This window comes from Loxodonta africana, chromosome 4 (genome assembly GCF_030014295.1).
Source record: "Loxodonta africana isolate mLoxAfr1 chromosome 4, mLoxAfr1.hap2, whole genome shotgun sequence".
NCBI lineage: Eukaryota > Metazoa > Chordata > Mammalia > Proboscidea > Elephantidae > Loxodonta > Loxodonta africana.
This window is the reverse complement of record NC_087345.1, coordinates 106,104,688-106,120,154: the sequence shown is the minus strand read 5'-3', so window position 1 is coordinate 106,120,154 and position 15,467 is coordinate 106,104,688. Positions and strand designations below refer to the sequence as shown.

Genomic DNA, 15,467 nt, shown 5'->3' with positions numbered 1-15,467 from the left:
GTTAATGGTACTAATGAGTCCAAACTCTTCAGGCATTAGTTGTTTGTAAGTCATATAGTTCAAATCTTGGCTGTGCTATTTAATATGCAACCTGCTAAATTAGTTGATCTTTGAGCTTCAGTTCCTTTGATAATACTTTTCACATACAACTATTATGAGAACTAAATAAAATAACCCACATCACGCATTAGGAACAATGCCTGGTACATGATACCAAAAAAGAAGAACTGAATAAATTTTAGGCTGTCATCATCACCATCAGCACTGTCATCATCTAAGGACTACAACTTACTTGAACAGTTTTGCTATTTTTCAACTTTAGGAGCCAGCTAGATATTAACAATAAAAAGAGTGTAACTGATTCAATACGTGATGAATATGCTTTTCTTCAAAAGAAATACCCGTCTCTGGCCAATAGAAATGGAACAAAGTATCTTGCTAGGACTCTAAACAGGTAACATTTTTTACCTTTGGAAAATGAGATGTTTTTGGTTTGCCAGTAGGTGTCTAGGACCTTTCTATTGTTACTTTCTAAAATTTTCATAATGTTCTCATGTGTACAAGTTCGCTTTTGGTTTCTTTTGTAGTTAGTTCTTATAAAGTGTGTGTCTCCATTTTTATTGGGGTGTTTGGCAATAAATCATATAGTTTAGAATGATTAAGTGAGTTTTAAAATTTTTTAGCTGAAATTTCTGACACTATTTTTAAGGATCGAAGTAGATAGCAGATGATTTTGTCTACTTTGGATTACAGGAGGTGAATGAAATTTCTGATTTTTACATAATCGATTTTTCATTTAGGATACCTTTATTTCTAGCCATAGTAGAATCAAATTGTATTCCTTGAATTCTGAATATCCACTGATATGGGGTAGTGACTGGAAGGCATTTCTAGATGATTTGTAAATGGCTATAGTGACAGCCGTTTTCTCTTATTTTTGTCTTATTCACAACCTCTAAATCAATTAATTTATTAAGATGAGCTTAGATTTTAATAAGATTAATTTTCACTATGGTGGGTACCCACTGTAAAAGATAAGTCAGCGAAACCAAAATATATAGGTAGAATTAAGATAAAAATTAGGCTTACTTTCTTTGATGACATTGCAATAATATGAAAGTAGTTATTTTTTTTTTCATTTATATTTGATTCCTTAGCATTTACTACAATCTGATAGGACTACGGCAAATTAAAAGAGCATTGACTGGGACAGTTTCTGTCTTAACATTTTTCAAACCAAGTGTTTACCTATATTCTAAGATTGCATTATTTATTTCCTGCCAAGAAAAATTATTTGATGGGTTTTCTCTTTTTATTTGTATTTTTAAAATTTGACCTGTTTGGGCCTTCAGGACATACAATTTTATTTTAAAATCCTTTGTTTCCAACCTTTGTTAGGTTACTGATGCATCACATCAGAGACTGCTTACCAGAGTTGAAAACAAGAATAAACGTTCTAGCTGCTCAGTATCAGTCTCTTCTGAATAGCTACGGTGAACCTGTGGATGATAAAAGTGCTACTTTACTGCAGCTCATTACCAAATTTGCCACAGAATATTGTAACACTATCGAAGGAACTGCAAAATATATTGAAACTTCAGAACTGTAAGTAATTTTTCTGTGGGTTTGGTTACCAGGATTGCTAAATCACTTAATCTTCTGTTAAAATGCCTGAGATTATCTGGTTGTGATTTATCATCTATAATACAGTTTTTTTTTTAATACAGAGATATAATTTTGTAGGATGATTTCTGTCTGATATGTATGTAAAAATGCTTTATAAACGAAAGCACAGTAAAAATTTCAGATATTTTTCAAACAAGATTTTAAATTTATAAGCACTTTTTATATTCCTTAATTTAACTTTTAAAATGTTTCTTGTTTCTTTAGTACATGAAGTATAATCGTTCATGAAAAAAATTAGAAAATGGTAATCAGTGAAAAACAGAATAAAAACAAAATTACTCTTAAACACACCATCAGAGACAATCTGTGCCAACAATTTGACATTGGCCTTCCAGACATTTTTCTATGCATCTATACAACCATATAAATGCTTGTATCATGTATCTTTAAAAATCAGATGCTATACATGCTATTTTGAAATCTCTTTAATCAACATGTTACAAATAACTTTCTAATATTAATTATACATCTGTATTATCATTCTTAAAATTTGTGTAGTATTTTACTTTCTAAAGAGGTTCCTGGGTGGTGCAAATGGTTTGCGCTTGACTACTAACATAAGGGTTGGCGGTCTGAACCCAGCCAGCAGCAATGCAGAAGCAAGACCGGCAATCTGCTTCTATAAAGATTACAGCCAAGAAAACCCTATGGGGCAGTTCTACTTTGTAACGCATGGGGTCGCCATGAGTCATAATTGATGTGGCATAAACAGCTTTTACTTTTTAGATATACCCACAGTTGTTTAACCAATCCCCTACTGTTGGATAGCTTATTTTCAATTATATACAAAGGTAAATGATGTTGTGATGGACTACCTTGCACCTGTCTTTGGGGATATGTATCCAAATTCCAGGAAGTGGAACTACTGGATTAAAGGGTAAAACATCCTCAAAGTCTTTTTATTACATATTGCCGTACTATTTTAGAATGTACTGTTTTACTACTAGCAATATATTAAGGAAGCTCACTTCTCTATACCCTCATTCTTTTTTTAAAACTTCTCATTTTGAAATCTAGATTCACAGGAAATTGCAGAGAAATGTACAGGGAGGTCCTATGCACTCTTCACTTCACCTCTCCCATTGTTGACATCTTGCATACCTATAGTACAGTAACAGAACTAGGATAACAGTAGGGTAACTAGGATACAATAACAAAACTGGGCAGAGATGGACATGGGTATAGTCCACATAGCTTATTCAGATTTCACCAGTCATACATACACTTATGTGCGTGCATTGTACATAGTTCTATGTATTTTTATGTGACCCAGCTGGTCTTTTGTATGAGTTAACTCTATAAAGAGATAGATTGTTTAACAGAATATTGAAGTTATTAAATATTTGGAATATTGAGGGAAGTAAAGATTACTGAGATGAATCTTCAAGGAGTTCATTGGGTAAGGTGGGTCAAGGCAACATGAGGCTTGATTAGATGGCAAAAGGAGTATAATCAAGTGACTTTATTTAAATGCTTCTTATTGTTCAAAATAATACATATCCAGAAAAGTGCATACAACATCTATCAAGCTTTATAAATAGTTAATAAAGCAAATGTATATATAATCACCTAATCCAGCTTTTAGAACAACGAAGAGAGTTGATTTAAATTTATTTCAGGGATTGGGAGAGCTCCACAGTTAAGAAGGTGTTAAGAAGGAGTTGGGCTTTGAATAGAATTTGGGAAGGCAATATGGAGAAACGGTTTTCAGGCTTGCTAACAGCTAAGAATCATGGAGGGTATATTTGGAGAATGGAATGTACAGTGATGGAACATAACAGGAGATAAGGCAGGAAAGGTGTCTAGGAACAAGATTGTGGAAGTCTTGAATATCTTGTTCCAGAATTGAGAGAGCTTCCTATTATAAAAAAAAAAAAACATTTTTGGTCAGAGAAGTAACTTGTTTCAGAAGGATAATTCTGGTCATTATAGAAAATTATTTAGAGAGGGAAAGGTGGGAGGCGGGGAGACCAATTTTACTGTAGTAGACTAGTACCTTTGTCTGGACTACTGTAAGAAAATACTGAATGGTGGTGGTGAAAATAGAGATAAAGAGATGATTTGGGGAGATATTATAACATTTGTAGAATTCAACTGGACTCGAGAAAAAAATAAAAAGTGAAACCAGGGCTTCTAGGCATTAAACAAGATAGGTAATGCAAAGTGCCCAGGACCTAGGCCCAGAGTTTCTGATTTTAATTGGTCCAGACCAGGAGTTAGCAAACTAGAGCCTGCCAGTTAAGAATGAGTTTTACATTTTTTAATGATTGAAAAAAAATCAAAAGAAGATGTGACATGAAAATTATATGCAATTCAAATTTCAGTGAATGTAAATTAAGCTCTCTTGGAACACAGACCAATATATAAGCATGTTCCTTTGTTTATACTTTGTCTATGGCTCCAACAGAGACCTTATGGTCTGAAAAGCCTGAAATATTTACTATCTAGCCCTTTACAGAAGAATTTTGCTGACCTCAGCTCTACATTACAAATAGAAATAAGACATTGTTTCCCGTCCTTAAGGAGCTTATAGTCTAGTTGAAGAAAACCAGAACACAGAGAAGTTATTTAGTTATTCTTAGTTAACTGATGTTTTCTGATGGCATAGTTAATGTATAAAAAAAAAAAAAGAAAAAAAAATGTATACATACAAGTATATACGTATACCTTTCACGGAATGACTCCTCATTTTAAAAAGTTTTTGAGAAACTGGCATAGTGGTTAAGAGCTCATCTGCTAACCAAAATGGCGGCAGTTTGAATCTACTAGCCACTCCTTGGAAACCCTAGTGGGCAGTTCTACTTGGTCCCATAGGGTTGCTATGAGTTGGAATTGACTTGACAGCAATGGGTTTGGCCTTTTTTTTTTTTTTTTTTGGTTCATAGCGGAGTTGAGAATACATGAAAATGGGAATGGTATAAATGTAATTGCTTATCTGATGCTTTCTCAAAAAGTGAGACAAGCTTAAAGCTTATACAAAGACTTCTCATTTGTAGCTTCGTTCTCTTTTAGTAATATCAGAAACTATATACTTCATTGCCTTTCAGATGTGGTGGTGCTAGAATATGTTATATTTTCCATGAAACTTTTGGGCGAACCTTAGAATCTGTTGACCCACTAGGTGGCCTTAATACTATTGACATTTTGACTGCCATTAGAAATGCTACTGTGAGTATGCTTTTAACTTTTAGAATATTTTCAAATGAGGTTAGCTTTATTCATTGTACATTCATTTTATTGTATCTTTTTAAAAATTCATTGTATAATTTATTTTGCTCTCATAGTTGGAAGTAAGAACCACTTTTCATGAAAAGGAAACCCTGGTGGCATAGTGGCTAAGACTATGGCTGCTAACCAAAAGGTCTGCAGTTCAAATCCACCAGGTGCTCCTTGGAAACTCTATGGGGCAGTTCTACTCTGTCCTATAGGGTCACTATGAGTCGGAATTGACTCGACGGCAACAGTTTGGTTTTTCTTGAAAAATACAAAAAAATGACTTATTTTTAATCTTTGGAAAAAACTAAAATAAAATGTAGCTATAGTAAGAGCCTTAATTTTAATTTTTTCAGGGCCCACGTCCTGCTTTGTTTGTACCTGAGGTTTCATTTGAATTACTGGTCAAGCGGCAGATCAAACGTCTGGAAGAGCCTAGCCTTCGTTGTGTGGAACTGGTTCATGAGGAGATGCAAAGGATCATTCAGCACTGTAGCAACTACAGTACACAGGTAATGAGAGAAATTTAACAGGTTTCAGATTAACTTGTAAAGGATATGAGGTGTCGGTTTCAGGGGTAGAAGGAAATGTATATAATGGGCCAAAAGTGAAATTCTGCAGTTCTGTTTCTAAAAGTGATTTGCGATAACAGCATTATTAAAAGTAATTTCCAAGTCTAATTCAGTGTTCCAGGGATTACTTATTTTTCCTTTAAATGAAATAAATTAACTGTCACATTTTTTCCCCATTATATGTAGGAATTGTTGCGGTTTCCTAAACTTCATGATGCCATAGTCGAAGTAGTGACTTGTCTTCTTCGTAAAAGGTTGCCTGTTACAAATGAAATGGTGAGCCATTATTTCACAAATCATCATTGTAATCACTATTAGGAAAAACCTGAAATTTAGTTTGGCTGCTTTCTGGCACAGCGTTATGACTGCAGAGTTTAGATATAATGTTTCCTAGTGTACTGGAAGGAAAAAAGTGAGTTTCAATCTTATTTGAAAGGAAACTTAAATATTTCTGGTATAAAGAGCATTTTTTCTTCATTTTATAATCATTCTTAGTTTGTAGCCACAGGTTTTCACGAGAGCTGAGTTATGGTTGAGGATTGTGAATAGCAACCCTATTATGTAATGCCAGTGATGTAATGGAAAATCAGCTCTGTTTTCAACCTCAGTAAATTCAGTTGTTATAGCAAGCTCCTTTTCTAACTATGAAGTGCATCAAGGTAATCTGGCCACTTCTACTGTTTGCTTGTTTGATGATCTAATACTATAACATCATGGTTATTTGCTACTATTCTGTGGGCTGCTGTTATCCTCATAAATAAAATGCTGAAATTAGCAGAAATAAAGAATAGGCATTTAAAATTGCCCTTATGCCTATACTTGTTTGTTGGTTTGTTTTTCCTCCCCTGGTTACTACAAGTGCATTTGGGTCCTTGGCTCGGGATAGTGAGCCCCAGTAGAGGTTTACTAAGGGTATAAAATCATCCTTGGAAGTACAGAATGTAAATGCCGCTGATTGGTTGTTTCCCCAACAAACATAACCCCCAAATTCAGATGGAACTTGATTTGAATAAATCTTTTTCAACTGGTTCTTGACCTTTTAGTGGTGTTATGATACCTGAGATTCGTCATGATTGTGCAAAGGACACAGTAGAGGAGTGAGTTTAACCTCTCTTACAAACCTTAGCAATTCTGTAGAGGGCTAAAACCAAAAAACCAAACCCAGTGCCGTCAAGTTGATTCCAACTCATAGCGACCCTATAGGACAGAGCAGAACTGTCCCATAGAGTTTCCAAGGAGGGCCTGGAGGATCTGAACTGCCGACCCTTTGGTTAGCAGCCGTAACACTTAACCACTACGCCACCAGCGTTTTCTGTAGAGGGCTGGAGAAGTTAATTTCAACTTTTCTTTTTGATTATAATTGTCCCATTAGGATTTTGAACCACATAATATTTAAACTATGTGCTTCATAATTAAAGCTAATTAATCACTATTTCAGGTCTATAAATGTGTTTTTTACCCACATAAAGTTAACATCTTTAACTTATATCTGATTATGAACAGTTTTCTTATTGTTGAAACTGAACTAAAACTTTGCATAAAGACTTGGAACTTGGATATACATTAGGTAGATAATTTTCTTCCTTTACAGTAAAATACTTCAAGCTACCTTAATGTCATTTTTTCCCCTTAGCAATGCAATCTTAGGAAATGAATTGTAAATAATTTAAGAGCTAGAGTATAAGGTTTGTCATTGGAGAACAATTATCGAGTATTTATTTAGTCATGAGTTTTCTGTATGGTCTTTTTTTTAGCATTATCTGTTTAACACATTCTAAATAATAAGTTTCTCAAATTTGATTGACGTATTTTTGTAAGTATAGCTTAATTTAATTTTTTTCTAGGTCCATAACTTAGTGGCAATTGAACTGGCTTATATCAACACAAAACATCCAGACTTTGCTGATGCTTGTGGGCTAATGAATAATAATATAGAGGTAAATACAATTGACGTTGTCTTTTTCAGAGGTAGAAAATCTGTTGTAATTCACTTGTATCAAACTTATTTATCATGGGATAAATGTAACTTTAAAACATCCATGCTTTGTATTAGTGCCTGTTATATGCCAGGAAGTATGCTGAGGGCTATTACATTGTTTTCCTAAATTTAATTCTCCAAACCATCTGGAGGCATTATTCTCATTTTCTGTTTATGAAACTGAGACTTATAGAGGATTTTGCAATTCACTGATTTAGTGTTGAAAGACTGCCTGACTCCCCTGCAGTAACTATTGTTACCGTTTACTCCGGTTTAAGTATGTAAAACACATTGAATGTTTAAAATTATTTTCATTTGGCTCTGAAAGCTGTGAAGGAAACATTCCAAGAATTACCGAACTTTTCATAAATTTGGAAAAGCAGAGTATATCCACTCCTCACTTATCAACATGATTAGGTTCCAAAGACCAGGTCATTATGTGAAAATCGGCATTATGCGAAAAAGAAGGATGACCATATCAGATCACAAAATGGACAGCGACTACGTCATTATATAACTTCCAAACCACTGAGAATCATGGCCCAGCTAAGTTGACACGTAACCTTAACCATCACAGCCAACGTTACTCTTGCCTTGCACCCTGGCGTTCGTTATTACCAGAGGTACATCGTTAATGTGCAAAATAGTTGGATAGATTATTTTACTGTTGTTGTAAATGTGAAATATCAGATAACAAGACAGTTGGTAAGTGAGGAGTAGGTGTTGTCTTTTTCATCACTGCTGGGATGGCTGTATTCTATGGATCTTTTCTTTCCATTTGATGTTAATATAACACGTTGCGTAAGATCTCATGTGGAGCCGAGGCTGGTGGATGGAGCAATTTATCCAGATGCTATTTTTTTCTCTGCCACTTTTATCCAAGAACAGTAAGTTTATCTGCTATTCCACAATCCAGTAAGACCTCAGAATGCCCTTCTATATCAAATTTCCTCTTCTGCATGTGGGTGGAGAGAAAATTGTAAACATGGAATTTGGGAACTGGAAGGGAGCCTGGGTTATCAACTTCAACCCTATGGTTATACAGGTGAGGAACCTGAGGCTCACAGATGATAATAGCTAGTACTTTAGTGCTTATTTTGCTGGGCACTGTTATGGGAAATATGTACCCTTCTCTTTAACAGGTACAGGGACTTAGGCTTATTTAGCTACATAGCTGATCTAACTCCTATTGTCAGAAAAAAATTCCAGAATGCACACATGAGTAAGGCATTTTAAAACACTCAGAAAGTAGACTAGATAAGTTATTTTTAAAAATTAGCATGTAGACACTTCCTTAGAATAAGGTCTCACTGAAACCAATCTCGTGGAAAACTTGTGCCGGGAACAGCTTTTGTTACACTGGCAAGGTCATATATGATAATAGTGTTTCGGATCACTGTTTTTCTACAACGAGTATGTCTCTGGTTTTAACAACACTGCGCCAAAGAGCTTTATGTGGATATTCTCATTTAATGTTTACCATGACCCTGTGAGGGTAGATATTGCTGTAAACAGATAAGGAAACTGAGGTTTAGAAGGAATTGGTAACCTGTCAGTTAACAAGGTCCGTTTGGCTCCAGGGCCAGCTAAAGCCACAAATGGTTGGTAGCAGAGTAGGGCAAGAATTCTCTGTCTCCAGATTCCCTGCCTTTTGCTTTGAATCTCTTCAAAATGTTAACGTTTTATTCTGAGGATTGTTAAAATCCATGTATTTTTATCACCTATATTTTTTTTATCACTGGATTATCTACCATGCAAAAACAGAAGTGTTAAATTTCTGCCAAAAAAAAAAAAATTCTTACACATAAAACATCATTGTGAATTTTTGTTACTTACACCTTTTTTGTAAGTTTGACAGTGTTCATGAAATGCTTTCTACTGAGGAACAATTCTGAATTTATTTAACCTCAGTGCGTTTCTACTATATTTGATGTGGCCTGTGAGAGATCCATTATTAACACCTATATCCCTCTATATCTTTATAATCTTGTACCTATCATGGTGCTTGGCATATATCAGGTACTCAGTACATATTGAATTTAACACAGTTTCTTTAGCTTTGTACCACATTTCTTTTGACAGTATTGGCAAATATGTGGGCAGTTGGTTGGTTTATTAAATTAGGTTACAGAAAGGACTGTAATTTTTCAACACTACTTTTATTTCCTGGAGATAGATACAGAAAACAGGTAACCTCATGGACATGCTAGAGTGACTTATTAAGGCTTTGCCTATTTTCTGTGATTTGTGCATTTCGAATTCTATATGGTATGCTGAAGGCTTATGTACCACATTATTTGGGGAGAGGTTTAAATCACTGTTTATTAGTGGGACACGGAGAGGAGATGTCAGTCCATTGCTCCTCATTTGAGAATCCCTTATAATAGGGAGCTACTGTTATTGACATTGTATTGTATCCCTCAGGTGTGCTGGGATAGAAAAAAGATTGAGAAGCATTAGGTTAAAGGACTGCTTTTTGTTTTAAAATGTAATAATTATGGCATGAGTCCCTGCAGTGAGACAATGTATCTGTAAACTATTCTGCACCTTTCAATTCATGTGAACATTTTCTCATAGCCTTGTATCTCAGTACTGTGATAACCATATTTGTTTTGCTTGGTTATGTTGTACAGGAACAAAGGAGAAACAGGCTAGCAAGAGAATTACCTTCAGCTGTATCACGAGACAAGGTAAACAATGCTTGTTAACCATATTCCAATACCCAGATAGACTGAACCTCGGAATATTACTTAGATCTAGGACTAATTCACTTTTTCTTCTCCCTTTAATACTCAACTGGAAGTATTTCATTGTTTGAGAAAAGGTATGCAAGTTTAAAATAAGCTTGGAGTAACTGAAAGATAATAGTATTTTTGACTACACTGGAATAAATGTTTAAAGATGGCTTTTAAGCTTCAAGGCTTTTTAAATTTACAGGTAGTGACTTCAGAAACTTTGTAAAGGAAATCTAGTTGACATTATTAACACCTATATCCTTCTGTATCTTTATAATAGGAGTTTTATGCTTTATAATAGGAGTTTTTGGAGAGGGAAGAAAACATACACATAGTAGAGGTTTTAGTTGCAGTTAATACCTATAATAGTTTTATATGTTAAAATGTTGTGTACAAAAATCTTTTACCTTGACATCTTTACCAGAAGAGATCTATGAAATTCTAAAAGTAAAAATGAAGTTTTTGGATTTGGATTTTTCTTAGGTATTTACCTGAAGAAAACCTCTGACAAAGGTGACAAAAGTGTAGGAAGTCAGGCACAATAATTAACTTTATCTCCCATGATTACTTTTGTTTTTCATGTTATTTTACTGTTTTGTTACAGAGGGGAAAAAATTCACATTTATAAAATGTATCTGAATGCATTTTTGGCATCCTTGATTTTTTTCCCTGCATTTTTTGCCTTTAGTCTTCTAAAGTTCCAAGTGCTTTGGCACCTGCCTCCCAGGAGCCCTCCCCTGCTGCTTCTGCTGAGGCTGATGGCAAGGTCTGTTCTGATTCTTCATCTAAGCCTGCATGACTAGCTGTTTGGTGCAACATAATTGTCTGGAAACAGTATATAGAATAGCAGGGTATTAATGTGTGATATTATGCTAAGGTCAGATACCTAATACACATTCTTAAAAACTTCAGCTTAATGGAAAATTTAAAATTATATAACAGTCATTTCATAAAATAAACTATTATTGACATGCTTTTGCTTGCAATATGGAAGATGCACACAGAAAAAGTTAATTTAAAGAGGAAATTATCCTACACCTTTTGAATCAAGGCAATAATATTTAAATTTTGCTTGTTAAATTGCATGTTTTAACGTATCTTTTAACAGTTAATTCAGGACAGCAGAAGAGAAACTAAAAATGTGAGTCTCTTTCTTCAGAGTGGAAATGTTGGTACCTCTGATTCTCACTGAAACACTGTCTTCAAAACCATTGAAGAACCTGTTTGTACAGTGGCATCTATATCTCGTCTGTCTTACATTCTTAATGTTCCTTTAGTCTAACTTCTCTAAGATGGCATTAACTCTAGTTTTAACATTGTTTATTAATAACAATAACAGGCTTTTCCACTGTTTTCTATCACCTCCCAGAATAGTCTTGAATTTAATATTTTGGTAGGTAATTAAGATTTCAGAGATGGAAACTGTACTTTTGGACTTTTCCTTTTCAAAGGTTCTGAGATCTGTCCAGTACTAACAGATAATCCTTTAATGCTTTTTTCTTAGGCTTCTATTTAGTTTGCACTTGTCACCCTAAATATATTGCTTAACATGTGCTTCAACAGCTTAAGCAAATTCAAAGCAAACGGGGATTGTGAGAGTTTGTGACTATCATTGTCAGTTCTTGATAACCTTTTTTAGAAGAGAATATTATGTAAAATATTCGGACCCATCATTATTTCTAGTTTTTCTACCATTTAGCTCTTTTATGTTTTGTCCAGATTTAAGGTACTGAACCTCAAATAAGCTTTATCTATGTCTTATCATCTCTCAGCCCACTGTCCTCAGAGCTTAAGGGGAGCATCTAAATGGTTGTAGAAGTTTTATTTCACTTATGACATCATACTGAATGTGTTCACTTTCCTTAAGATTTCATTTGTTATGTCATTCATGTATAGTTAACATGCACTTAAAATACTCATTTTTAAATCAATGTATGGTATTATACGTTATAATATTTATATTATATATTTAGATGTAGCTCACCTTAACTAACGTAGTAGACAAATTTTGTCCAGTGTTTCAATTCAGAATACTAAAAACTGACGTAATGAGGGAATTTGTTGTTTATGTCACAGTACACATTCTAGGCAGCTTAACTTGACAGCCTCAGAATAGTTGAGTGTAGTTTTTTTTTAATTAAAAACTTTCTTTTACCCTATGGTATTTTGGTTGACCGTTAGTAATATAAACCAACTTGAGAAATATATAAATTATGTTTGGAGACAGAGTTCATAAAAATTTTCAGAGCGATCACACATACCTCAACAGTATTTGAGATTATTTTGAAGAAATTCAGTTGAATGGCTGTTCTGTTTTCCTTGTGCTTTAATGAGTCATCCTGTTTTTATTGGCACTTAAAATTTCCGCACATTCTAGTGTTTGAGGAGTGGGAGAAGGTGAAAATTTTTGAAAAGTTACCAAATGACAATGAAGAAAGGAATTAAGTAAGACCTCATTGGCTGAAGCCTTGCAAACAATCTACAATAGAACCTCTTTATTTAGATAGCTCAGGGTTCCAGTTATATATTGCAGCCACCATGTCTTTTTGATTCCATTATCTATCTGAATAGATTAAACTCCAGATGGGTACTGGATACATGTTCTCCTTGACCACTGTCCAAGAAAATGATCTTTTGTTTAGCCTTAATGTCAGATATGATAATGGTTGGTATAGGTCTTGGTACATCTGCTATTTTCAGGTTGCATCTGGAAGTGGTGGGGTAGGAGATGCTGTTCAAGAACCAACAACAGGCAACTGGAGAGGAATGTTGAAAACTTCAAAAGCTGAAGAATTATTAGCTGAAGAAAAATCAAAACCAATTCCAATTATGCCAGCTAGTCCACAAAAGGGCCATGCTGTGAATCTGCTGGATGTGGTAAGCCATGATGATTTAGTTAGGGACTAATAAAATGACAAATTAGTGGGAAAACATTTCAAAAGACAAAAGGAACCACAAGTCTCAATTTTTTACTTTTGAATTCTTAAATGTTGCCATTTTACAATGGCACAAATTTGTCTTATCTCCCCTTTGCCCCATTTAGCCAGTTCCTGTTGCACGAAAACTGTCTGCCCGTGAACAGCGAGACTGTGAGGTGATTGAACGACTCATCAAATCATATTTTCTTATTGTTAGAAAGAATATTCAAGACAGGTTAGTACTGCTTATATAAACCACAGACTAAAATATTATTGGATGATTCCATGATTTGTTCTGAAAATAGATATATTTAAAATCTTAGGTTAATTTTTATTCTAAATCAAATGATTATCTATTAGTCTTTAGATAACTTTTGCAGTTAAGACTTAGATATTCTGTTCACGTCAAATGACTGGAACATAATATGTTACACAGAAAAAGTTACTAGAAAATGAGAGATTCTTTTGTCTTTTCTGGCTGTCACATTTTTAGTCATTTAAGAAAAAAAATTTTTTTCTACATTTTAGTAGTTTTCTTATTTTGGCTAATACATTGCCTTGGCTTTTTAATTATTTGACTTGGTTCTCAAAAGTATCAAAATAAATGTCTTGTACTAGTAAGTATATTTTATTTCTTCATTCTAATCAGGATGTCTTCTCATGTGTTTACTGCCTAGTGTTCCTTCTCCTTCATATTGCCATGATGTCATTTCATGCAATAAGATAGGGAAAATAAAAGTTTAGTTGTATGAGGTGATCTAATTCTATTAGAAAATATTCTGTATTCAACTTCTAGTACTTTATTAGCAGGTTAAGAGGTATATATTGCACAGAAAAGTAAAAGCCAGATATCTAATACTTCATATTAAATCCATGATTTTGTCTGTAGAATCACTGAATTTATAGTCTGTGGAAGAAATAATTGTTCTTCACACTGTGGCCTGAAGAAAATTTTCCGAGCCCTCATTTTTGTCTCCTCTGCTGATTTTTTTTTTAATGATACAATTTTTATAATGTAAAATTCACTCTTTGAAAGTATACCATTAAGTGATTTTAATATTTTCACATATTTGTACAACCATCACCACGAATTCTAGAACAGCGGCAGTTAAATGCTACAGCTGCTAACCAGAGATTTGGCAGTTCACATCCACCAGCTGCTCCTTGGAAACCCTATGGGGCAGTTCTAAACTATAAGGTCACTATGAGTTGGAATCAACTTGATGGCTGCAGGAAGGAGAAAGAAACTCTGTGCCCATTAGCAGTCACTTTCCATTTGCCCCATCCCCATCCCCTAGCAAACAGTAACCATTAATCTGCTTTCTGTCTTTATGGATTTACCTACTTTGGACATTCCATATAAATGGATTCATTCAATATTCCATTCCAAAAAATGTGGCATTTTGTGTCTTTCACTTGGCACAATGTTTTCAAGGTTCATCCATGTTTATCACATGAATTAGCCCATCATTCCTTTTTATGGCTAAACATGACATTATGTGGGTATACCACATTTTGTTGATTCATTCATCAACTGATGGACATTTGGGTCTTTTCCACTTTTTTGGCTATTATGAATAATGTTCTTTGTAGAGTTTTGATACAGGCAATAATGACAGAAGGGAAATAGGAAAAAGATACAAGGGAAATGTGTCATTTTAAGAATTGACAAATTAAGACTTGTGGCTTTTCTTAAAAAAAGTTTGATTATAATTAAGTGAAAATCTGAAGGGCCATTATGCCATTAAGTAAGGAAATGTTCAAAGTAGTACAGTTTTCTGAAGTATTATTTTATGAGGTCAGAACCTAAGCCCAAATTTTAAAAAAGTAGAATGTTTGCCAAAATGTCATAGATTTGTTTTGTTTTGCAGTGTGCCAAAAGCAGTAATGCATTTTTTGGTTAATCATGTGAAAGATACTCTTCAGAGTGAGTTAGTAGGACAACTGTATAAATCATCCTTGTTGGATGATCTTCTGACCGAATCTGAGGACATGGCACAGCGTAGGAAAGAAGCAGCTGATATGCTAAAGGTATTACTGTGATTTGTTAAAAAATTTTCACTTGGGTTATAAGTACAAAACAGTCATATATTTTTTGTTTAAAATGCATTCTGATTCTTGGATATTTATGGCCATTATAGTTATATTGCATGTGTGTATATATATATGGTATATATGGGCCCTGGTGGCACAGTGGTTAAGCACTAGGCTGCTAACTAACCAAAAGGTTGATGGTTAAAACCTACACCAGCTGCTCCACGAGAGAATGATGTGGTAGTTTGCTTCTGTAAAGATCACAGCCTTGGAAACTCTATGGGGCAGCTCTACTCTGTCTCACAGGGTCACTGTGAGTCAGAATTGACTC

General features: G+C 34.3%; 2 protein-coding genes across 11 annotated transcripts in view; one reads left to right on the top strand and one right to left on the bottom strand.

Annotated features, from left to right (window-relative positions):
- YARS2 (tyrosyl-tRNA synthetase 2) overlaps positions 1–15,467 on the bottom strand; it is a 46,640-nt gene that overhangs the window by 16,608 nt on the left and 14,565 nt on the right. The window contains exon 5 of one of the 2 annotated variants that reach the window (XM_064284401.1): positions 10,944–12,557. The exons of the other annotated variant lie outside the window; for it this stretch is intronic. Coding sequence (XP_064140471.1) covers positions 12,530–12,557 — 28 coding nt within the window. The 3' untranslated portion in view covers positions 10,944–12,529. Of the gene's footprint in view, positions 1–10,943; positions 12,558–15,467 lie in introns of those variants that run through there. 2 annotated transcript variants of the gene reach the window in all.
- The window catches only part of DNM1L (dynamin 1 like), a 71,561-nt gene that overhangs the window by 43,466 nt on the left and 12,628 nt on the right, over positions 1–15,467 (top strand). For 4 of the 9 annotated variants that reach the window (XM_064284398.1, XM_064284400.1, XM_003405712.4 and 1 more), the window contains 12 exons: positions 323–454; positions 1,399–1,605; positions 4,734–4,854; positions 5,256–5,411; positions 5,658–5,747; positions 7,316–7,408; positions 10,083–10,139; positions 10,873–10,950; positions 11,293–11,325; positions 12,885–13,061; positions 13,228–13,337; positions 14,974–15,133. In XM_064284398.1, coding sequence (XP_064140468.1) covers positions 323–454; positions 1,399–1,605; positions 4,734–4,854; positions 5,256–5,411; positions 5,658–5,747; positions 7,316–7,408; positions 10,083–10,139; positions 10,873–10,950; positions 11,293–11,325; positions 12,885–13,061; positions 13,228–13,337; positions 14,974–15,133 — 1,414 coding nt within the window. The remainder of the gene's footprint in view (positions 1–322; positions 455–1,398; positions 1,606–4,733; positions 4,855–5,255; positions 5,412–5,657; positions 5,748–7,315; positions 7,409–10,082; positions 10,140–10,872; positions 10,951–11,292; positions 11,326–12,884; positions 13,062–13,227; positions 13,338–14,973; positions 15,134–15,467) is intronic. The other 5 variants (XM_010595755.3, XM_064284397.1, XM_003405714.4 and 2 more) reach the window with 3 other exon arrangements.